Raw genomic sequence first — 25,722 nt, 5'->3', positions numbered from 1 at the left:
ATTAAAAGTATAGAAAGTATTGTAAATGCATTCACTAATTCTTTATGCCAGTCCTAGTGTCACTATGTGCTGTACACATCAACTTCTAGCCTCTGTACTTCTCAATTAAAATCATACACAAACCTATAACTTCCTTATTATAGTTTTTTCTGGTTGTGGTCAAACAGACGAACACTGCTGCTGTAGTGCTGTATGAAATGATCAAATATGTCAAAATTATAGTTTATGAAGTTTAGGCTTATCCCTCACTCCTTTAATTTGCCAGTATATCTGATATCATCTCAGCTTTCTTGGCAGCCACTAAAGATGGCAATAGGTAGAATAAGGTGAGTTTTGACCCAACCTGACTATACCCCACACACTTTTAAACAAATCTCAATATCCACCCAAGACATCTTGCAGGTCCTAAATGAAAAATACTCGCACCTTATGAACCAAGATAGAACTAAAGCAACACCAGCACTAGAAGGCAAATCGCTATGAATGGAAAGTTATGGCTAGCATTTCTTGATTTGTAAACTGATCATGCATTGATGATTCTTGATAATTGCGGAGCAAGATTAGATTTTAAATCAGTACATCTCATAGGTAACAAGATAACTGTTTTTGCATCAGAATACTATTATTTTGGCTTATGCCATAGAAGGCAAACTTCAAAACATAAAGTACAATATAATGTTTTAATACACAGAAGCTAAGGAGACGCAGGTACTTATTATTCTCACAGTGGAAGTCTCATAGAACTCTGGTGTTGTAGGAACCACAATAAGGGCATTTGTGGTAACGCCAGTGGAAGGGAGCTACTCCTTTCTTTTCGCAGTCATTACATAATATAACCTACAGTTTTCATAGGGTCAATCAAAGATATGCATTTCATAACATTGTAAAGTTTATATCAGACATGATTCAAGTAAAATAGTTGACAAACCTGAGTTCGACTGGAAAGCTCATCAGACATTTTCTCTTCGGCCAATAAAGAATCTAACTTCTTAAAATAGTCCTGAAAGACATTCTCATGACTTTAGAGAGATGAATGATGATTACAACCAAGATAATTGGAGCACTGATAACAAAAATGGAAAACCAACTGGGATGTTCTGCTAATTCAAACAGGCAAATTGAATCGTGAACAGCTGCTAAGAGTTTCTTAATCCCGTATTACAGAATAAAGTGATAGAATCTCACAAAGTCTTAAAAAGTAGAAAGAAAGAAACGGGAAAAAGATCGCTTATGCAGTTAAAATATACGTCTCCAATGAATACGTGTCGTTTGGTATCCAGTAACAAATACAAATACAAAGAGACAAGAGAAACAAAATTTAACTCCACTTTTAAGACAGAATGCTTTATTTCTGTCTTTTGATCCAGAAACATTCCTTAAGTTGTTTGGGTGTCCTTAAGTTTATTTGACGAGTTTGACAAAATTTTAGCAATAAAAATAAAATTATTAAAAGATAAAAAAATAATTTTTTTTAAAAATAATAATTCATATTTTTTTAAAGATTTTTTTATTTAAAAAATATTTTTAATATAATAAATAAATAAAAAATATTTTTATATTATTGTATCTAAATATAATTATTAAATAAAAAAATAATTTTATATGAGATATTTAAATATAATATTATTTTTATTTTTTTAAAAAATCTTTTTAAATTTTTGTTTTTTGTAAAAACTCATCTAAACAAGTTTGTGACTCTTTTTCTCTATATTGATATACAAAATTACTATTTATACATCAAAATTTCTTGTAAAATAGGTTTTATAAAAAAAATTTTCAAGTATTAAAAATGTCTTTTATTTATTTTTTTAAAATAAAGTATTGTTAGTATTTAGAAAAAGTAAATAATTTATTTTTTTAATAAAAATAATTTTTTAAAAAGATGTATTCAAATAGATTTAATATTAAATAAAAGTATTTTATTTTAAAAAAATATTTTTTAACTCAAAAAAACCAATTCAAACCAACACATTATTGACTTTTAGAAAAAACAAATCATTTACTTTTTTTTAATAAAAATATTTTTTAAAAATATATCCAAACATGTATAAAACTCAATAAAAATACTTTATTTTTTTTATAAAAATTACTTTTTTTTTAAACCAACACTAAGTATTGGCAGCACATGTAGCCTTATAACATATGAAGTATCGATACTTCGTTGAGTTGCTGTGTCTGCGTGTCAGACACATTTTAAATACGATACTCATCGATACTCGTCGTCCGACACGCGTGTGTGCTGTGTCTAATCGTGTTTTAATAAAAAAATTATTTTCTAGACACACTTAAGCACATCTAAATACTATCATGTGTCAGTGTATTTAATTTTATTTTTCACATATATTCTTGAAATAAGTTTAGAAATCATATATATTATTATTTATTAAAACAAAAAATATTTTAAATACTTTATATAATTAAAAAATATTTAAAATTTTATATTATATTTTAATATCAATAATATATAAAAAAATCATTATAATTCATTTAAAAAATACTTTATATTTTATATATATGCAATGTACTCATATCTTATAAGATTTTAAAATTCGTATATTCACGTATCATGTGTCATGTCGTGTCAAAATTCGTGCCCGTCTCCATGCATCATAGCGTATAACTTATAAGGTTGTCCTCAAAGTTCAGTGATAAAATGTACTTGAAGCTACCTGGACAATATTTCCTTATACATACATACAGGATAAGGAATAAAGTCAAATAATAACTAACCTGCATGTCTACAATTGACTTGCTACATATGGGGCAGGTATAGTTAAAGCCGGTATATTCCTGGAAGAATCATCATAAATACTAATAAGTAGTTGTCTTTATTTTTTGCATACTTGAGGAGCTTTTCTATATATTTTATACTTTTTAAGGTAGTAGTACCTGAAAGCATGCTGAGTGCATCACATGACCACATGGAAGGGCTTTTACCGGAGCCAGGGATGTGAAGATATATTCATGACAAATTGGACAGTTGTCCTCTAAATGTTTTTCCCGGCATGTGTGTACCAAAAGACTACGCGACATACATGCATTGCAACTCATGCAATGAAAGTACGTGGTACCCAAGCCCTTCCCAACTCGGCACAGGTTACAATAGGGACAGTGGTAAATTTCCCTGTAGAAGATTTCAAGTGTTAACGGTTTTGCAATAATAGTTTTTCGTTTAAATGATAAAAGATTAATCGGACTAACAAAATTGGATAGCTTAGCATAAAGATAAACAGTTAGATAAAGGTGACAAAGCACAAGTTCCAGAGAAATTAAGTTACATTACTTTTCATCCTCAAATAATCTGCAGATCCAGCAGTAATATTTTGCCATGGTTAACTTGCAGGAAGAAGTTGAGCATGTGGCATTAATGGGCTGAATGTTTAAGCACTCCATGCACATCATTTTTGTAATAGATTTCCTAAAATATATAATTAGGCAATCGGTTTAAATATGAATTCAGAGAAATGAGATTTCTTAATTCAAAACTTAAAATATTAACTGACTGTATGTTTACCTGTCAATTATATGGTCTGATACCTCATTATGGCAATGTATGCAAGTATGAAGTTGGTTGCAACAGGGGCAAAATATCTTACAGTTTCTCCTGTAATGTTTGCAACCATAAATTAGTTTGAGAGGATCCCTATAGGATGGATGCTTCCCAGGAAATTCCTGCTCATCATTTTTGACATCAACTTCTGTAAAGGATATCTTCTGTCTAATAATCCAACGGCTGAAATAATGTAGATATTAATGTCAAATTCCTATGTCAAATTCCTCCGTCATATTTCCATTGGTTCTTGAAGAGTAGAATAAAACTATATAAGTTCCACATAATTCATGTATACTTAAAAGTTAGGATGCAAACTTCAGTTGATTTTAAATATCAATATTCTCTGATGCATGTTGCAATAATTCATGTATATTCCACGGCTATTCAGATGTAACAAATAGATTTGATCCTCTTGGTGATGCATAGTTTACCACTTTGCAAATTTCAATGATAAAAAAACGAGATTCCATAACCTTGCTATTAAATTGTGTTCTGATAGTCTTATGTAACAAACGTACAAAATTAGCTAAAAACACTCTTGGCATTTTGATTATATGATTCTTTAAAAGAAAAATAAGTAGTTATAAACAAAGCAACGTTATTAAATAGATGCTCCAGAATATGAGATGTGTTTGACCTACCTTATTAGCAGGTTCTGTATTATGTATGACTTTTCTTGAGGATCTAAGCAGGAATCGCGAGTTACCCTTCTTATTGCTTTCTCCAGATCATCTTGACTCAGTTTCAGAAGTCGGTCATGATGCCTGGAATTGTGACGAAATTGAAATGATTGATCTTCAATTTTGATTGGATTTGTGATTCCTTCCTTTTCTTGATTCCAACCATGTTTGTTGTTATCATGAAAACGATTTGTGGATTTTGAAATTTCATTTTTATTCTGTGCTGCAGCTTGAACCTTAACGGTGCCATCAAATTTGTTGTTAGACAGCTGGACATTATCACCAATATGATCCTTCTGATGAAAATCAGTATTTGTGTTGGATGAGGGTTCTTCTTGTAATTCATCAAGAACTTCTTCAGAAAAGTATTTAGATATAATCTCCAGTGGCTCAACAGTCTCTTTAAGTGCATGCTTTGTTCCCTCTTCTGGCTTAGTTATACTGTACCCATCCCACCATTCACTTAACCACTCGTTGAACATTGTATTTTTAGTAGCCATGGACCATAAGAACATTAAAACATGCTGTTCTTTCTGTGTTAACGATGCCATTAGCCAAGGTATCATATCTTGCAATATCTGTGCTCCTATTCTTCCAAGCATACATCCTATGATCTTCCCTTGCTCTTTATTTGAGAAGAATTCTCTACTTAGAGGCCAAATTTCAGCTTCCTCCCGGTCAATATGGCCTGAAAGTGATTTATGCATTGATTTGCAAATTTGTTGCAGCTTCCTACATAAATGCTGATACCTTACCAAGGATGTAGAAACCGAAATATCTAATACAGACATCTTATGAAGGATGTGGGATATTTTATTGAAGTGTTTAACTTCAACATTGTGATCGAAAGCATAGGCATGGCTAATGTTTTTTAGCCTACCACTTGCCTCCAAAGCTGGGAAAACTATTTCATCCTCTGCATCACTATGGATTTGATAAAGAAAATATATGATGTGGAATCGCTTGTGGAAATCCATAAGCAACTCAGCATTGTCTTCTAACTGAGCTGAGCCAAGAACTAGGTAGTCCAAATCTTTCTTGATAGCCTTGTGAAAGAAAAAAATTATGTCAATTGGTTTTGGATCTTCAAGAAAGGAAACAGAAGAACTATTTGCTGCATGGCATCCCAGCTTCTGATGCAACTTAACAACTGTGGCCGGAAAAAGTATATGCAGATTAATTCCTGTGGAGTATGGTGTCTCGTACTTGTTGGATCCCGAAGGTGAGGGATAGGACAGACACATCTTGCTAGAGACCTTATGAGGCAGGCAGTCAGAATTTAAAGAAAACCCAGGCGCTTTCTTGATTTGCTCAGGTAAGAAAGAGTATTTGCTTTTGAACATATGGTGCAAGTCCTGTCGGAATTTTTCAATAGCAGTTTTACCTGAATAACCAATGCGGAACCACTCTTGTAAGAGCGATGCAAAACCTTTACAGGCAACATGATTTCCTTTCTTTTTGAAATAGAGAATGGACCTGGATTCTTTTTCAGGCAGGTGAACTGAAAACCAAGTTATAGCACCCTTTACTAACCCAAGTGGCATCATATACAGGCTCAAGCTCAGAAGTCCCTCTTGCATCCCATTGCTGCAATTCTTTCTAATGATAGGAAATACCTGATCAAAATAAGGGTGTCAAAATTTCAAACATTTTAAGCATCCCTTTATAGAGGGAGTACAATGTTTTCATAAGAAGAAGTAATCAAAACTAGACTTTTCCTAGACACATCACTAGTTGTATTCTGCCTTTCATTTCTTGTTCGTTCTTCTCTCCTAGTAAGAACCATAATTATGAATAACTTAATTAACGAATGTGTATGCATATGCTGGTAGGTCCGTTTAGTAGAAATACAATAGTTTCAAAACCACAATATGCGTATATGTCCCATCATAATATATGTACTAATATGATGTTCTCTTGTTCCCTTCCTAGATTGGTAAAAGAAACTAAGAACCAAGTAATGACTTTAAAAGGTACAGTGCAGTTGTAACCAAGAGAAAGGTATACCTCATTTTCTTGAAAAGCAAATTGCTTTCTGAGCCTTGATACGAATGAGTCAAGTTTTTGACAAAGGTTCCCTACGAATTCGCACAAAGGCATTCCACTTTCCGATCTATAGAATAACAACTGCTGTAAATCTTCAATGTGACTTACGTCACAAAAGTGTTCCGTAGACTTTGACAACCAGTCACCAGCAAGTTTCTTCAATACTAATCTTTTCTGAGCATTGCTGTGATTGGAAATTCATATTCAACGATCAGACAACTGAACAAGCATTCTAGAAAGAAGCGAAGGATAGTTGTTCATGAACTTTAGCAAGAAAAACTTGGCTAAAACGAATTAGTTAGATAAAATTTGACGAGCACAGAAAAAAATGTCAGAGGCATTACCTGTAGAAGGTGAGGACATCAGCAAAGAATTTCAGTTGGATAAGCAGTGATTCTAAATTCTGAAAGCAGCTGCAGTTTTTTATTAAACAAAGTTCTTTCAGAATTTCTTCCAAATCCTTTATGATGGCATCATGCCAAAGATGAAGAACATTAACCTGGGTGATCCCATCTTTGTCTTTTGAGCCATTCACTTCCATCTGACTTGAAAGTTCTTTGAAGTTCCTATTGCAAGAACCCAACGGAAATGATCTTGCAATATCTAAGGATTGAGCACCACCTTGAACTTCATCCTTAAAAGAGACTTCAGTGAAGCTTTGTTTGTTGCTTCCAATCCAAGAAACCAAAACCTTCGATATGTTATCTGAATTAGAAAAATACACAAAGTTCATAGAAAGAGATAATCAAGAAGTGAACTGGGGCCTACCTCTTGGAGTGTTTTTTCCATTGGTGCAATTTCATTTATACACTGAGTGACTTCTGCTTGTTTCTCTTCGGAAAGGAAGGATACCATCCATGGTAAAAGTTCCTCCAGCAATATTATAGGAACACTACATATGAATTGCCACACAAGCGAAGCCTGTTCTTCGGTAGGTAATTTTTGTATCACCAGTGGAAAAACCTGCATCAATATACAATTTTTTTATAACAAAAATGTCACTATTGAAATTCAATTCCACATTGTACGAAAAATACTCGAACCAGGATACATCTTTTTATTTGAATTAAGTAGGTTTAATTCAACTTCAAAGACTAACATATGAGAGTGAGGGTTGTCTAAGCGCTTATAAAGCCTAAGTTCCATTTAGAGGTGATGTGATACTCTCAACAATATTAAAGAATATGATACCAAAATTATAGATGCTATGTAGCCCATATAGGTCAAGAAAGATGATCAGTTCGTACGATTTGTTGTCTTGTTTTACCCATCATGTGGTTCAGACACTGCTTTGACAGATAATAACTGTATGTACCAACAAACTTAAAAGTAAAGCAATTAATAGTGCTGGCCAAACAACCAATCGTAACTGCTACCCAATTATCATTTTTCTTTGGTCAGATCAATGTCTGCTGAATGCTAGCACACTATAATATTTTCCTTGGATAGATTAATAATATTAATATTTCCTTTTTTTTATGTTTTTGTTTTGAGAGTATTTCCCTGTGATCTGATCCGCTATACGCTTATAGTAGTTATTTGCATGGTAAATGCTATGGTGCCTAAAAAGTGGTGCTTATTTACTCAAAAAGGTTAAAAGTTATTATTTAATTTAAAAAATATAAAAATAAATAATTTTAAAAAAATCAAAACTTACTACAAAAGTAAGTTAGATAAAAACTCATAAGCACCATAGAATTGGCCTATTTTCATATAGTAGGTTGTCAAGCAAATTCAGTACGAAGGACAATAAAAATAATTTTTTGTTGAATTTAAATTTTGAATTTTTTTTAATTAAATTTTGAATATTCTTATTTTTAAGAAATTTTTAAATGTTTTTGTTACGGCTTGGCCCAGATTGAATGTGGGCCGGCCCGACTTGGGCATCACCCGACCAGGATGGTTAGGAATAAGGCGCCCGATCGCCGACTCGGACACGCGTCCCTGACAGCTTCGCTACAGCAGTTAACAAGATGTAAGACTTGGAATGCCGGCTAGCAGACCGGAAACACGACCAGCACACCCCAGAGCAAAGCCACTCTCGTTCTCATTCAAGGAGCCATTCCAGACGCACAGCCAGCCCTCAGGCTGAATCCGAGAGCGCTGGGGAAAGAGGGCGCGCGAGAAGACGCCACGACCCCCTCATCTACGCCAGGCACGAGAGGCGGCGTACGACAGATCGCAACCACGAGGACACTCGTCAGGAGGACGACGAAGGGAGAACAACGAGAATGCGGGGACCCGTGATAATGGGAGCGACCCCATTTCATCGTTCCATCCTCGAAGTCCGGTTGCCAAAACACTTTGACAAGCCAACGGACATGAGGTATGACGGAATGCAAGACCCGCTGGAACACCTCACGGCCTTTGAGGCCAGGATGAACCTGGAGGGAGTGGGAGACGAGGTAAGGTGCCGCGCTTTCCCGGTCACCCTGGTGGGACCTGCAATATGGTGGTTCAATAACCTCCCGCAGGGCTCAGTGACCAGTTTTGCGGACATCAGCCATACCTTCCTAGCCCAATTCACGACAAAAATTGCAAAAGCAAAGCACCCAATCAACCTGCTTGGAGTGACCCAACGGCCCGGAGAGCCGACCAGAAAATACCTAGACCGATTCAACGATGAGTGCCTGGAAATAGACGGGCTGACGAACTCAGTTGCGAGCTTGTGCCTGATAAACGGACTCCTGAACGAGGACTTCAGAAAGCACCTCACCACGAAGCCGGTGTGGACCATATAGGAGATTCAATGTGTAGCCAAGGAGTACATCAACGACGAAGAAGTTAGCCAAGTCGTGGCCGCCAACAAACGGCAGCCCTCTTACAACCAAGACCGGCACCGCGGGAGTAGAGAAGGACAAAAGGAACACGCTAGGGACGGCGGCCCGAGCAAGGCACCCAGACCGTTTCCTTATGTCGGGAAGTTCACCAATTACACTCCCCTCACCGCACCAATCATGGAATTTTATCAACAAATCGCCGAAAAGGGGATCTTGTCGAAGCCCCAACCACTAAAGGAACGAACAGGGGAAAACCGAAGCCTCTACTGTGACTATCACAAGGGCTATGGACACAAGACACAGGATTGTTTCGACCTGAAGGACGCATTAGAACAAGCGATCAGGGATGGAAAGCTAGCTGAATTCTCCCACCTCATTAGAGAACCGAGACGACGGAATCGCGACCACGACAGCGAAGACAGGACACGGGCAGCAAAGCGACGCCAAGAACCGGAGGACGACGACCGAGGCCTCACGATAGTGAACGTGGTAACAGCTAGGAATGCGGCGCCTAGGTCAAGGTCGGCACACAGGAAAGACGCCGAAGTTCTGGCGGTCTCCTCGTCCTCAGCACGAAGCACGAGGAAGCACCCATCCATTTCATTCGGCCCGGAGGATCAATGGTTCGACGAAGTCGGAGAAAGCCCTCCCATGGTCATAACGGCCAGAGTAGGAACCGGTCTCGTCAAGCGAATCCTTGTAGATACGGGGACCGACTTGAACATCATGTTCCGCAATGTGTTCGACGCTTTAGGCCTAAGGGACGCCGACCTACAGACTCACTAGCACGGCGTCGTAGGGCTCGGCGACCATTTCATCAAGTCGGATGGCATAATCACCCTGCCGACCTCATTGGGACAAGGCCAGGGGAGAAGAACAATAATGGCGGAGTTCGTGATCCTACGAGACTCCACCGCCTACAACATCATCCTGAGGAGAAAGACCATCAACGACCTATGAGGAGTCATCAGCACAAGGATGTTGGTAATGAAGTTCATAACTGAAGAGGGGTCAGTAGGATCTATGAGGGGAGACCTGGAAATGGCAGTCGCTTGCGACAACGCCAGTCTCTCGTTAAGAAAGAAATCTAGGGAAGCATCGGGGGTATTTCTCGCCGACTTGGATGCCAGAATTGACGACAAGCCCAGGCTCGAACCAGAATGGGACCTGGAAAAGTTTAGGGTCGGGAACACGGAGGACAAGATGACGTTCGTGAATAGGAATCTCCCCCATGAATTAAAAGAGCCCCTGATGGAAATGATCAGAGCTAATGGCGATTTGTTTGCCTGGACACCCGCTGATATACCGGGGATAGACTCTGGACTCATGTCACACCGCCTAGCCATCAGGCCGGAAGCCAAACCAGTGGCTCAAAGGAGAAGAAAAATGTCTCAGGAAAGGGAAGAGGAAGTGGCCAGACAAACGGCCAGCCTCCTTGAAGTAGGGTTTATCCGGGAACTAGACTATTCTACCTGGTTGTCAAATGTGGTCCTGGTAAAAAAGCACAACGGGAGATGGAGGATGTGTGTAGACTACTCTGATCTCAACAAGGCATGTCCCAAGGACTGCTACCCCCTCCCCAACATTGATGCACTCGTTGACGCGGCCGTGGGGTACCGGTATCTAAGCTTCATGGACACCTACTCCGGCTACAACCAGATACCGATGCACCGGCCAAATGAGGATAAAACAGCGTTCATAACGCCAGGAGGGACCTACTACTACAAGGTGATGCCTTTTGGCCTGAAAAACGCGGGGGCGACATACCAGAGGCTGATGAACAAAATATTCAGTGATCTTATTGGCAAAACGGTGGAAGTCTACGTGGACGATATCCTCGCAAAGACCGCCCGACCCGATGACATCCTAAGCGACCTGGAGAATGTGTTCACATCCCTCCGACAACACGGCATGAGGCTCAACCCGCTTAAGTGCGCCTTTGCCATGGAGGCCGAAAAGTTCCTGGGGTTCATGATGACCCAAAGGGGAGTGGAAGCCAACCTCGAAAAGTGCCAAGCGATACTCCAGATGAGGAGTCTGGTTTGCATCAAAGACGTTTAGCGGCTGGCGGGAAGGCTCACCACGTTGTCCCGATTCCTTGGTGCATCAGCAGCAAAGGCCCTACCCTTCTTCAACCTGATGAAGAAGGGAATAGCGTTTGAATGGACTCCCGCGTGCGAGGAGGCATTCAACCACTTCAAAGAAATCCTAGCAGCACCACCTGTGCTCGGAAAGCCCAGAGCCGGAGAACCACTCTACCTATACCTAGCCATAACAGAAGCAGCGCTTGCAGCGGTGCTGGTGTGAGAAAAATGGAAGGCCCAGCAACCGATCTACTTCATGAGTAGAGCGCTGCAAGGGGCAGAACTTAGGTACAGCAAGCTGGAGAAACTGGCACTAGCGCTCTTGATCTCTTCCCACAGACTACGACAATACTTCCAGGGTCACCAGGTGGTCGTGAGAACGGACCAGGGGATCCGTCAGGTGCTCCAAAAACCTGATTTGGCGGGGAGGATGATGACCTGGGCCATCGAGCTGTCCCAATACGATCTGAGCTACGAACCCCGACACGCGATTAAGGCACAAGCAATGGCAGACTTCCTAGTGGAAGTAACCGGAACCGAGGACACGGGCACACGGTGGAAGCTCCATGTAGACGGAGCTTCCAACCAGACGTCCGGGTGCACCGGGATCATCCTAGAAAGCCCGGCCGGAGTTATTTACGAACAATTGGTTAAGTTCGAGTTTCCCGTATCAAACAACCAAGAAGAATACGAAGCCCTTCTGGGGGGCTTGGTTCTAGCTCAGGAAGTCGGGGCCACAATGTTGGAAGTATGCAGCAACTCACAGGTCGTCACCGCGCAAGTAAATGGAAGCTACCAAGCCCGAGACTCGCTGTTGCAAAAATACTTGGAAAGGGTCAAAGAGCTGAGCGAACAATTTGAGGAGGTCACGGTCCAACACGTCCCAAGGAAAAGGAACACACGAGCAGACCTCCTATCCAAGCTGGTAAGCACGAAACCTGGAACCGGCAACCGCTCCTTCATCCAAGGCATCACGAAAGAACCCGCAGTTGCTCTACACCTGACCAAGATGAGCCCCTCTTGGATGGACCCCATCACCGATTTCTTGAAAAACGGCAAACTCCCTGGGGACGGGAAGGAAGCCAAAGCATTGAGAAGGGAGGCTGCCAAGTACACGGTCATACAGGACCAGCTATTCAAAAAGGGACTCAGCCAACCTTTGCTGAAGTGCCTACACCCCGACCAGACGGACTACGTGCTCAGAGAAGTCCATGAGGGATGCTGCGGCCACCATATCGGGGGCAAAGCCCTAGCAAGGAAGCTTATCCGAGCTGGATATTACTGGCCGTCAATGATGAATGACTCCAAAGAATTTGTGAAAAAATGCGCCAAGTGTCAACAGAACGCCAACTTCCACAGGGCGCCAGCTTCCGAGCTGAGCCTACTGACGTCTTCCCGACCTTTTGCACAATGGGGAGTCGACATCTTGGGGCCCTTCCCGGTTAGCCCAGGGCAAGTCAAGTCCTCATAGTTGCCGTCGACTACTACACCAAATGGATAGAGGCTGAACCGCTGGCTAGCATATCCTCATCCAATTGTAGAAAGTTCATGTGGAGGAAGGTGATAACCCGGTTCGGCATTCCGGAAATCGTCATTTTGGATAATGGGACGCAATTCACCGACAAGAAGTTTGCAGAGTTTCTCACCGGCCTGGGATAAAACAGAAGTTCTCCTCGGTTGAACACCCCCAGAAAAATGGACAAGTGGAGTCCGTAAATAAAGTCATCCTGCTAGGCCTCAAGAAGCGTTTAGATAGTAAAAAAGGCGCATGGGCCGACGAGCTCGCCTCAGTCCTCTGGTCCTACCGAACAACCGAGCAAAGCTCTACAGGGGAAACCCCCTTTTGCCTAACATACGGGGTCGACGCGGTGATACCTGTGGAGATTGGCGAATCGAGCCCACGACTACTTCTAACGGGAGTAGAAGAAGCGGTGGAAAAAGACCTGGTGGACGAGGCCAGAGAGATGGCCCACTTGTCGGAGGTAGCACTGAAACAAAGAATAGCCCTGCGTTACAATACCAAGGTCCTCAGAAGGGAGTTTGAGGAAAGAGACCTCGTCCTGCGACGAAACGACGTCGGGCTACCAACCCCAGGAGAAGGAAAACTGGCGGCAAACTGGGAAGGTCCCTACAGAATCAGAGGAGTGCTTGGCAAAGGCGCCTACAAACTGGAGAGACTCGACGGCAAAGAAATCCCGAGAACATGGAATGCAGGTAACCTGAGGAGATTCTATTCGTAGCTTGGGTACACCGGTTAAGCGGCCTGACGAGCTAGATAACCTTTTAATTTCCAGTGATTTACTTTCATTAAGTGCCTACCATGTTCATAAACTTGTTTAGCTGACGATTAATGTTTACTTGTCTGAATTCTCCCATATACTATTCCCCAATATATATCCCACACCATCGCGTTCTTCAACGGCAACCCGGGACTGATCACCCCGGGAGCCAATCGAATCATAGCCATAACAAACGGCCGCGATAATAAGACCAAGACGGTTTCAACCAAGTTACCAACACAAACGGCAAAACGGACACAAGCAATAAGTCCACACCGAAAAAACGGTAACAAAACAAAAAATGCTACTAAACAGCAAGATAAAGGTGATAATTATAAGCCGACCAGGAGACCACTAAAGTATAACAAAATTTAACGGTCTCAACAAGTGTTCTACAAATCCACATAAAAAGCGCAAGTTACAAGAGTTCACTTTCGGAGCATGTCAACAATCTTGCCGTCCTGAATTGTTTTGAAGACCCCAATAGCCGACGTGTCGAAGTTTGGGACCACGATCTTCACCTGGGCCTTGAGAGCCTCTTCGTTCATAAAGATCACGTTCTTTCCCTACTCCCTGACCGCCCTATATTTCCTTTTCAGCCCTTCGACCTCAGCTCGCGCAGCCTCAGCCGACGAGACGGCCGCGTCACGCTCCTTCTCCATAGCGACCACCCGACCTTGCACGGCGTTAAGCTGGCTCTCTAGAGGCATCTCCCGCTCGGTTAAACGGGAGACGGTGGCATCAGAGACCTTCATTTTTTCCTCAAAGGACGCAGCCTTCTCCTCGGCATCCTTGTGCCCCTTCTCTGCCGCGGCCAGTTGTTCCTGAAGCTTTTCGACCTGGAACTTGAATTCGTTGTTGGCCTGGGCAGCAGTATCGAGCTTCCTTCGCAATGCCTGCATGCCCGATAACTCGAACTCGGCCTTTCGAGCTATCACCGCTCCGCGGAGAAGGGTGCGGTACATCCACCTCGCCTGCCCCGCGAGTTCGGTACTAAGAAAGTGATCCTCCGTACCGGGAATCAGCTGATTATCAATAAAGGCCCCAGCATCGAAGTTCCTCTCCATCACGGTGAGAGTTCCTTCCGGGCTGGAGGATGCCCTCTGCCTCTTGGGAGTAGGGACAAGCTTCAGATCATCATACTCCCGATGGGTAGAGGACGACTGCCCAATACCGGCCGTCTCCTCGCAAATAGGAGAAGCCTGCATCCCGGCAGAATTCTTGTCGGACATCTCGATATCCCGAGGCGAAGGTACAGCTTGATCCTCTTTCTCCTCGGTAGGGTCTTCTGGATTCCTGGCAACCTTCTCGTCAACCTTCTCCTCGTCGCTATCCTCCAAGAAGGTCTTAACTAAACCTTCGAGTCCGGTTACCGAAGCAGAAATCTCCACTACAACAAACAAACAAATACGTCAGTCGTGAAGTTGGCGATAACAAATTAAACGATAAGCAACACAAAAGTATAAGACAAAACAGCTCACAAATATAACTCCTGGCAACCTCTCGTTCACCCATAAGGAGGTGGGGGTTCACGTGGTTCTTTCCAAAGACCGCCCACAACACATCGGCAATTCTCTTATTTACGGCGGACATCCCCTTATAGGTCACCTTAATGAAGGTGTTGGACCCCACCCCGAAGCTCCAATACGTCGGGATGAGGCGTTCCCCCTCCAACGACAACCAAAAGGGATGGCGACCTTTGGCGGGACGGACCTTGAAATACTTATCCTTGAACCCATCATAAGAGTCCTCGAACAAGCCAAATATCCTCCGACCCTGGGCAGATCGGAAAGACAAGAACCCTTTCCTCGCTTTCCCCTCCTTGGAAGGGTTAGTAAGGTTGAAGAAAAAGAGAAAGATGTTCACAGACACCGGCAGCTCGAGATATTCACACACCATCTCGAAACAGCGGATAGAAGCCCAACTGTTTGGATGAAGCTGCGACGGCGACACGGATATCCGATTAAGAAGCACCATCTGGAAGTCGGAAAACGGTATGTGAACGCCTACCTGGGTGAACATGGCTTTGTAAAACTAAATCCAGTCGGCAACCCGGGGGGAGTGGAAATTAATCTCACACAACCGTTCGTGGGAGGCAAGAATGAAGACGTCATAATTGGCCTCCTCGTCTGTCCCCCCACACAGATACTCGGCTTGTCGGAACTCCGTCAACTCCCCCTCGTCCATCTGATTTGGCGAGTCCTTCACATCCTTAGTCACCCAGGCATAGGGGTCGTAATTCGCGACGGAAGGAGAAGCCCGGGAAACGATGCAAGGCATACCTACAGTGGGGTACCACTCCATTAGTCTATGAGGTCGGGAGTCCAAAAAAAGCCCAGAAACCATGTTCGTCCTATTCAACAGTTAAGATCAAGGATGGCTAAAAGTTATCTATCATGCAAGCTACCTAAAAGCCTACCCTGGAATGGTACCCCTCCCCTAACGCATCTACTTGGCACTAAAAAGTCATCTACCAACAAAAATCAAACAAAACAACAAGAACACGGAGCGAATACAAGCAACAAACGTACAACAATGACGCAGAAAAGAGAAAGGATCAAAGATTACCTGAATTGGTTGCGAAAACTGAGAAGGAAGAAAGAAAGATGCACGAGGATGCTAGAACGACGCTTTGAGATTTTTGGAATAAAGAAGAGGGAGATAGTAGGGAGATAGTAGGAGCAAGAGTGGGAAGGAAAAAAATTAAAGCAAAACTGTTTAAAACTGCCACCCAGGAAGCGCGAAAGACCTGGGGGCAAAATAGTCTTTGCATACAGGGTTTTCTAGCCCATTATGAGCATTAAATATCCCGCGCGAAGAACGAGGCGGCAAGCGGTCGTTTCAACAACGAACAGACACGTGCGCAAGAGGCACGTCCCCTCCACGGATGGCCGACCTGGCGACAACGCACGAAAGGAGAGATGACGCGCCACCAACGATCCTCACGGTCGTTGCCGGTGCGTCGGGGGCACTGTTACGGCCTAGCCCAGACTGAATATGGGCCGGCCCGACCCGGGCACCACCCGACCCCGATGATTAGGAACAAGGCGCCCGATCGCCGATCCGGACACGCGTCCCTAACAGCTTCGCTACAGCTGTGCAAGGGAGGTCTCCAAGAAGGTGGGCCTGCCGTTGCAGGGCCCACCTCTGACATGGTAGAAATGGGGAAGGACCTACCCTTCCCCCAAAGTACGTCACATACCACTCAATCTTTACTCGCATGCACACTTCACTGACTTGAGCGTCGGAGTGTCTTTGCAGGTAACACCCCCCTCTACATACGAAGAGCTCGGGACCTCGCCTACCCTCAGCCCAGAGACGTGCGGCCAGACGACTTTCCCTTCTCTGATCAGGATATCAACCTAACCCGTCCGGTATCCGACCTACCGAACAGTTTTTTTTCTCGTGTTGAAGTTATCAACAATATTAGTTTGTGTAATGTTAGCTTTTACGACTATCTCTAAAGTTTATTTGGATAGGCCTATATTATGTTGAGAATATTTTTTATTTGAATAATGCTATTTGAGTAATAAAATTTATGATTTTTTATTAATATTTTTTCAATTCTAAACTTTAAACCTTAAATTTTATATCCTAAATCTTAAAATTTAAATTCTAATAGTATAAAAATAATATGTTGGCCTAAAATATTAGTTAATATTAATAAAAATATTGGACAAATAGTTTTTATTTATTTTTCAGAGAGATAATTATAAAAGTAGTAAAAACTGGTTTATATGTTTTGAATGTGTAAATTAATTTATATTTGTTTATATTTGAATGTTTAGGCTTGGCAAAACCAGAATTTTAATATTAGGAGGGCCAAATTTTTATAACTATTTTCAATTTTTTTAAAAAAATTTACAATATTTTTAACTTTAGATGTATTGTGTGATTTAATTATTCTGTTACTTTTAATAGTTCCATCAAATTTTTAATTAAACCTTTATAATGTAAAAGTTTATAATTGTGTTTTTATATTAGATAAAAATTAGGTTCACTCACACTATTTTTGTTAAAAATACAAAATATTTTTGAAAATTTTATTTTTGCGTCTAATATAAAATACATTATGAAATATTCTAAAAGTAAATATTCTAATATTTTGCGTTTTATGCTAAAAATAATAACCAGTAAATATTTAATTATAAATTTTTATTTAATATAAATATTTAATTATAAATTTTTAAATTATAAAATTTAATTAAAATTTTAATAAAATTGCAAGAAGTAATAAAACTATTAAATCTTATTATAATAGAAATAAACTACATACACCCACTCCCTATATGATGGTGGTCAAATACTCAAATCTATTTTTAAAAATATATATTAACCGCTCTCACGAGATGTAACACATAATATATTTTAAATTGTTATATTTTGCAAAAATACAATACCAATATTTTAAAAAACATAACGTTAACCTTCTTTACAAAGATATTTAAGTGATGAATAATATCACTTGAATAAATAAAGTGACTGACGATAAATTTTACCAATTTTTAAGAGAGTTCAAAGAATATTAAAATTAAAACTTAAGCAAAATATTTTCTGTATTTTTCCTGAGCTGTATTTTTTTTCCCTTTCTAAAAGTAAGTTGTGGCACGTTTGACTTAAAATTAGGAGGAATAGAGGATGGAGTGTTATTTGGACTATTGAGAATAATAAAAATGTGGGTCTTACAAATTCTTTTCCCAACTAAGTAAAAACACACATAATTCTCTATCTAACCATTTTCATAAACTACAACAATAGAAATCAACTACCTGCTCTTCTTCTTTCAGCATATGTTGGTAGATGGAAGTTTGCAAGATGCCGATGCAGTACACAAGTTCTTGGAACAGCTTGGAAATATTCTTATGAAGGGACATCGGCTCATCCAATAAGTGAATAATGGAATCGTAGAGGTCATTGGTGCTTTTATGTTCAAGGGAATATGTAGATACCACATTTTTCACGTGTCTATCCAACGCAATGAAGATAACCTGGGGAAAAAGTTGTGAAGTTATATTCAGGAATCAGAAGAGCGAGCCTTAGCTTAGATGGATGATAATCGCAGTTATTTATTTAGTTGTTACCTTTTACATCTATCAGTTATTACTATTAAATACAATAGGATATAATATGAATCACACTAATTAAATTTTACAACTCTTCATTTGATAATTAAAGAAATAAATTTCAGGGTTATATATAGCTGAAAATTATATTATTTAACATTAAAAATAATTGTATAATTTTAAGTATAATAAATATATAATTATAAATGTTAGCCAAACAAAATCATAAATATTATGTTAAATAAAGTAACTTTAGTTATTAAGTTTTTAGCATTATTCAAAGATAATTGGTATAAGAATCTCTTCTTAACAAATACGCACAACTCTTATAGCTTAAATTTTATCTAGCGTTAACAAATAAAATAAATCAATAATTTTGCTCAAATATATCATAGTTTTTACTTGTTAAACTAGTATTAACAAACGAAAATGTAACTCAACTACTCAAGTAACTTGCTAGCAAATTGCAAATGTGCAAGGTTATTCCGCTATTTCTTAAAACTTTTTTTATTGGTATTTATATCCTATCATTTTGGACCAACGTAACTTTCAGTATAGAATATACTGATATAGCTACTTCTCCCAATACGAATTTTTTTAAGTTACCTTCCCAATATAATCCGTGGAACACTATTGTTGTATACGAATTAATTAGAATGTTTGCTTCTCTTTCGGACAATTAGCAATTATTTTTGTTTGGACTTGAAACAGGAACCTACTTAGATACAAATTTTAGGCCAATTATACACTGCATACACTGTGACGTAACATGTAAAGTTTATTTAATAGAAAAAATAAAATAAAATAGCATCATCATCTAAGAACCAGACAAGTTTTGGTAGAAATAGATTATTCGATTGTCAACCAACACAAAACAGACTCTGCAAAATTTTGGATTAAGATCGAACTTCATGACTGGAACTCCAAATTCCTCAACCATCGCATACAAATTATAATTAATCACGAGGCATACAAATCCATGATTTCTTAAGTTTATCTATATTCTCTTCTTCGCGATTTGCAACGTTGACAATAACAACAACAATAACAATAATAATAAAGCAAAAGCTCAAAACACAAATTGATAGCTCAAGCCTCAATTAAACGCACAGTTTAGCAAAACAAGCAGTTAGGTAGTTACTTTCTATACCTTCATGTGCTCAACAGTATCAACATTTCCTTTCTTTCCCTATTTTCCTCAGATTTTCTAAGCAACCAAACATGATTAGTAGCTACTTTATATATAAGTTCATATATCGGTTAGAACTGACCTCGTCTTCCGCAGCACAGTGATACTTGAAAGCCAGTTTAAGAAACCGGAACCGCCGTTGAAGCTTGAGAATAACTTCTCGTCTCAGTTCCTGAGACCGATCATCGAACGACGCCGTTTCTGCCAAGCGGCGGAGCTGGCTGAGTTCAGAGCGAACAGCGTGGTGGAAACAAACAAACAAGAGCACGGGAGCGTCGACGAGTCGAACTCGGGAGAGAATGTCCGGTAGTTCGTTCTCGTCCTCATCGTTATCGGAGAGGGAAGAAGAATGATCGCCGCCGTCCATCCACGGCGAGGTCTGCGGCAGAAACCACCATCAAACAGTTACAGAAAAGGAGAGAGAGAAAGGGGAGGTTAAATGAAGCTTTGAAGGGAATTTATTAGAGCCTGTTTGGGAGTATTTTTTAAGAAAAAATGAACGTTGAAATTAAAAAAAATAGTTGGATGTGATATGCATAATATTGTTGTGGCTGTTGCCACGAGTGCTAGATAGGGACTTTGGAGCAAAGGGCCAAGGGTTGTTGCGTCTTAGCGCTTGGTATTGGAATATGATATGCGAGAGCGGCATGGAGAGTGCCTTGTTTTATCTCTTTATGAGTTTTGAATCTGGGACGGTAATTATTGAAGGCGTGAACAAGCCAACTATGGATTTTGGTTACCTGACAACGCTTGTCTAGTTTATGATTTTTCTTAATTGTCATTTTTTTCGGCCTAATAAAGCTCTTTTGGTGGTTTAAAAAATTTGAATATAGAAGTAGAATAAGTGATATACTTTAACATGTTAATTTTTAGTATTTTTTAAAATGATCATCTAATTTGTATTTAAAAAATAAAAAAGTCGAACATTTTGATTTGTGTTTAAAAAATTAAAAAAGTTTAGAGTACATAAATCAGATCGTCCAATTTGTGTACTCCAAATTTTTTAATTTTTAAACACAAATAAGAGGAGTTGAGTATAAAAATTAGACGGTCCGATTTTGATATCTAAAAATATAACTATCTGATTTTTGTACTTCTTCAACATCAGACGGTCTAATTTGTACTCCCTAAATTAAATCATCCCATATTTTAAAAAAATACTACCGTCGTTCACAATTAAAAAAATATCATTATTAATCTAATATTATAAATAAAAATATGGTTTTAGGTCTATATATGTCTAACTATTAAATTTAATTTAAAATAAAATTTTATTATGTTTGAACAATTTATTAGCATAGTATTGCTTATGCTTCTTTTCTTTGAACAATTTAATTTTATTATGTTTGTAACCCCATTTGCATCATTTTAAATTTCGTTTGTTAGATTTTAATATTTTATATTTAATTTAAGATTTTTTTACTCCACTTTCCAAAATATAAAAATCCGTTTGCTAATGCTTGGTTGTACCATCATGGTGAGAAAGCAATGTATCAAAGGCGAAGAAAGATCTTCAAATGGAAGATGAGAAAGAAAAAAGATTTTAAATTATTCTTAAAAAAGCTGTACGCAAAAGTTTGGGTATATATATATATTTTTGTTGTCATATTTAGTCAGGTTGCGACTTGTTAAATGTATACCTTTTCTTTTAGGAATGTAAGTGCCTGTTGTAAACAGTTAATATGTGCACTAGATTTCACAATTAATTTCAGCATTCGACAAAGAGAGCTTGTGCAATTTCAAAATCTAAAGCACCATTGTTCTTATGTGAAGATATAGGTGGAAATTCTCTCAAATCCCTGTCATTCGGGCTGGAAAGATGGTTTACTTTGAGTTAAACTTCAATCCAAATTCAAATGCCAACTTTCTCGATGATTGATCCTATATCTTTACATCATCTGCCTGTTGATTGCGGATGTGTTTAATAAACACGTTGAAAGCACAAAAAGTCCGTTTAATTTTTTTGAATGCTGTAATTTTTGTTTGCTAATTTTTTTTTTCTTTTAAATGTGAACATAATTTTGGGTTTAAACTCTTGTTCACCAAAAGCAATAAATTGTATCTTTTGCATTTAGTTTTTGCATTCACTTGATAAATTAAAAAACTAAAATACTAAAATACTAAACAACGTGAACAATGGATATATCAGATATTCAATTTACTAGGTGTGCGGATGGTTATCCTAATATTAAAATTTAGGTGGGTAATAGTGTGTTTTTACTTTATTAAGTTAATTTTAGAGTCAATTGTTCACATTGTTTACAAAAGTCATTGTCTACCTAACAAAAAGTCTATTAAAAAATTAATTGACATTCTACTAATTTTGTCATTCAATCTCATTTACAATAAAAAATACCAAAAGCAATCATCAAAATTATTGAATTTTTTTTATGACAATGTTTTACAAATAAATATTTTTTTAATATTATTATTAGAACTCTTTGTTAAGTTTTAATTTTTATCAATTATTTATTTATTTTTTTTGTTAATAGTATGAATATTTTTTTTAGATTTTTTTTAATGTTCACTTATGCATACTATTGTATTTTTTTAATAGAATTTTTAGTATTTATTGTTCATATAAATTTTTTTAATTATTTTTATTAATACGTATTTTTATAGAATTTTATTTTTTATTTGATTTTGTATATTTTTTACTATATATTTTAAATTAGTATATATTTTATTTATTATTATTAATTTTTATAATATAAATTTCATTAGAAAGATATAATTAAATACAAAAAGAGTATTAAAGAAGAGTACTAATAAATTATAACCAAGAGAGTACTAAATTTCAATATATAAATTTAAATTTTTTTTAAAAATAATTATAGTCAAAGAGTATTAAAATAATATAGTTTTAAATGATATAAATTTATGTCTTTTTAATAATTTTTATTTAAACGTAATTTTGAATAATGTAATCCAAACAACATTTATCTTATTATAATTCATTTTGATACAAAATTACCAAACACAAATCATGTTAATACCAACTTATTTTTTATTAGAGTCAATTTATAAAATCAATTTTATACAAATTTTCGTTTACATATTCTAATCCAAACGCACACTTTATTTTGTTGCGTATGAAAGAGCCATGGAGTTTGATAGCGGAAAGTACTAGTCTTTTTCTCAAATTTGGATTCGGATTTTTATGTTGGAGTTACTGTTAGATATCTTCACTTGCAAGTCAAAAGATGATATGTATAAGGTTGTGGTATAAACATAAATTATTACACAGTGATATTAAATTTTTTCTTGTGGAGAAAATTCTCTGATGATCTGGGATAATTTTAGCAATTTGGACAGAATTAATACGCTAAAAGTCAAGACAATAAAATTTATCGTCTTTTAACTTAGAAAATTCCTCCTAAAAAGAGCAAAATTGGGTGAAAACTAAAAAGTAAAAGTTGTAACGAAATTAATTAATTTTTTGCAAAAACGGTGTATTACGTGTTTTTTTTATTTTTCTTTTGTGAAAAAGTATTCTTTATTAAAAATCACCAAAAAAATGATAAATAGATTTCTATTTATTTCAAAAATAAAGTTTTTCATCAAATTTAGTTACAACAACTATTTTGATCTTTGAAAATGTAGGATACATATACTAAATTAAAACGAGTTCATAGAAATCTATGTCTCTTATTTACACAAAAAAAATTAATTATATTTTAATTTGATAAAAAAAAAGTATTTATCTTCATGATGAAGATAAGAAATTTATTTGTTTTTTTTTTCCTCAAAAGCATTGTATTCTATAGTATGATCTTTTGAACTTTGCACAATTTTTTTAGCATGTGATATTTTCTAGTTTGGTAGGTCAAATACTAATTTATCGCGAATTAAAATTTGCTGACTATTAGGTTGCTGCGTTTACAAGAAGAGATTCAATTTTTGATACTTGTTTAAATAGACAAATGAGCTAAACACTTAACCAATCTAAGTTGATTTGTTTACATAAATTTTACAAATACTTTTTTTGTTCTCTTTTTGGGGTTAACATCGACTGAGTTCTCCATTTTTTGTTATAAAAATTCTAATACTATATTATAAAATCACTCTACCAAAAAGATTAAGCTAATTAAGATAGACACATAAATAAATTTAATTATGAAATTTAATACACATTTTAATATGTTTTTCTTTTTTCCTTTATTTCTCTTCGAATTGTTGTGTCAAATTGTATTAATAATTTTGGAAGAAATAAAAAAAATTAGTGTATCAACAGGTATATTAATTAAAGATCATACTAGAATGAAGCATATTTTTCAACAAAGAATTAAGATTTTTTATAATAAAAAAATACAAAATAAAATATCATATATAAGACATATTTTTTTCAAAAATTTAGTTATAATTTTCACACTTTATCCAATATTATACTTCACAAAAAAATATTTCTTTTATTAAGTGCAACTACGTATGAAATTTGAGTGCATTACATAATTTATCTCACCTCGTTCATTTTTTTAATACATCGTTTTGACTGAATGAATATTACTAACAATTCTTAAGTGTTAATGAAAAGAAAATAATAAAATAATTTCAAACACTTTTATCAAATAAGAATATACTTAAGAATCCAATAATAAATTTACATATACAAATTGAAAAAAATGCATAATATCATAAAAGTATGTAAGTTAAAGAATCACTAGAAAATTGTCCCAATAAAAGAACAGACATTGGACACTAAAGTTTTAACATGTTTATAGAGAAGTAATTAAATAAAAAAAGCTTGTAATTGAGCTCTCTAATTTTGGGACACACCTCTTAGAAAGATATTTAAGATTTTAGGATTTTATCTAAGGATAACAGAAGAATCATGCTATTTCACGTTATATCTATTCAATTATTTTTTTTTTTGTCTAAAGTCACACACTCTTTCACCTTAGATCATGATAATAAACAAGGGTAGGTATGTCTCCTGCATGCAAACATACTGACAACATGCATTTTTCATGTTAGTCAAAAAGTAAAGAAAATCTCTGAAAGGTTATGCATATTTTCTAAAAAAGCAAATGAATTTCTGTGCCACCAACAACACGCAGCCCTCGTGTTGATGGAGGCTCACCACGCGTACCTCCTACCTGTAAAAGTTGCTTGCACCAAAAGTAACACGCAACTTGGGTGTTGATGGCGATCACCACGCAACCTCTTTCCTGCAAAAGATGATTCCACCTAAAGCAAAACGTAGTCTCCGTATTGGCTCAGACAATGTTATAATTCTACATTTCTACATAACACACCATGATGGAATATAACTACATAGTACACAAATATTTTCTATGTTAAAAATAATTTCTGAATATTATTACATAAATTTCATTAAAAATTAATCAAATAATTAATTACACTAATCTTATTTAAAATAATATTAACCAAAATAATCAAAACTAAAAATAATATTAACTAAATAATAATCTCTAGATTAGCATAAATAATAAACTTATGTAATTATGTTGTCTCAAATGGTTGACAATACGTTCTGCTATCAATGCATAATCATGTACCATTTTACTAAACACAAGTCTATAATTTTTTATGTATAAATCTCACACTAAATTCACTAAATACTCTCTCTAAATATACTGTTAGCTCTCTGTACACTTTTCGCCCTCTGTACTTTTTTCACTCTCTTCACTATGTGATTCTACTTATTTGAGGAGGGATGATCGAGTGAGGGAATTTTAAAGCCAAGCTTCAGTAACGTCACATGTTCCCGAAGCAGGCATGTCTACTGCATGCAAACATACTGACAACTCGCATTTTTCGTACTGGTCAAAAAGCTAAAAGAATCTCTGAAAAGCTATGCAAATTTTCTGAAAAAGAAAAGGAATGTTTGAGCTATTTGCAGCAACACGCAGTTCACGTGTTGATGGAGGCTCACCACATGTCCCTCTTTCCTGCAAAAGCTACTTCCACCAAAAGCAACACGCGACCTGCGTGTTGGTGGGGCTCATCACGCGTCCTTCTTCCCTACAAAAGCTGCTTCCACTTAAAGCAAAACATAACCTGTGTGTTGGCTCAGACAACGTTGCA

General features: G+C 37.2%; 1 protein-coding gene across 1 annotated transcript; it reads right to left on the bottom strand.

Annotated features, from left to right (window-relative positions):
- Positions 1 to 503: 503 nt before the first annotated feature.
- LOC112722436 (zinc finger protein BRUTUS-like At1g18910) lies at positions 504 to 20,348 on the bottom strand. Its single transcript, XM_025773449.3, has 12 exons — positions 19,757 to 20,348; positions 18,192 to 18,410; positions 7,048 to 7,242; positions 6,624 to 6,970; positions 6,241 to 6,463; positions 4,195 to 5,849; positions 3,515 to 3,733; positions 3,284 to 3,418; positions 2,890 to 3,124; positions 2,731 to 2,790; positions 929 to 1,000; positions 504 to 837 (listed from the first exon to the last, which is right to left on the bottom strand). The coding sequence occupies exons 1-12, from the start codon at positions 20,039 to 20,041 to the stop codon at positions 736 to 738; spliced, it is 3,747 nt and encodes a 1,248-aa protein (XP_025629234.1). The 5' UTR covers positions 20,042 to 20,348; the 3' UTR covers positions 504 to 735.
- Positions 20,349 to 25,722: the final 5,374 nt, after the last annotated feature.

This window comes from Arachis hypogaea, chromosome 11 (assembly GCF_003086295.3).
Source record: "Arachis hypogaea cultivar Tifrunner chromosome 11, arahy.Tifrunner.gnm2.J5K5, whole genome shotgun sequence".
Taxonomy (NCBI): domain Eukaryota; kingdom Viridiplantae; phylum Streptophyta; class Magnoliopsida; order Fabales; family Fabaceae; genus Arachis; species Arachis hypogaea.
This window is presented reverse-complemented; position numbering and strand designations above follow the sequence as displayed.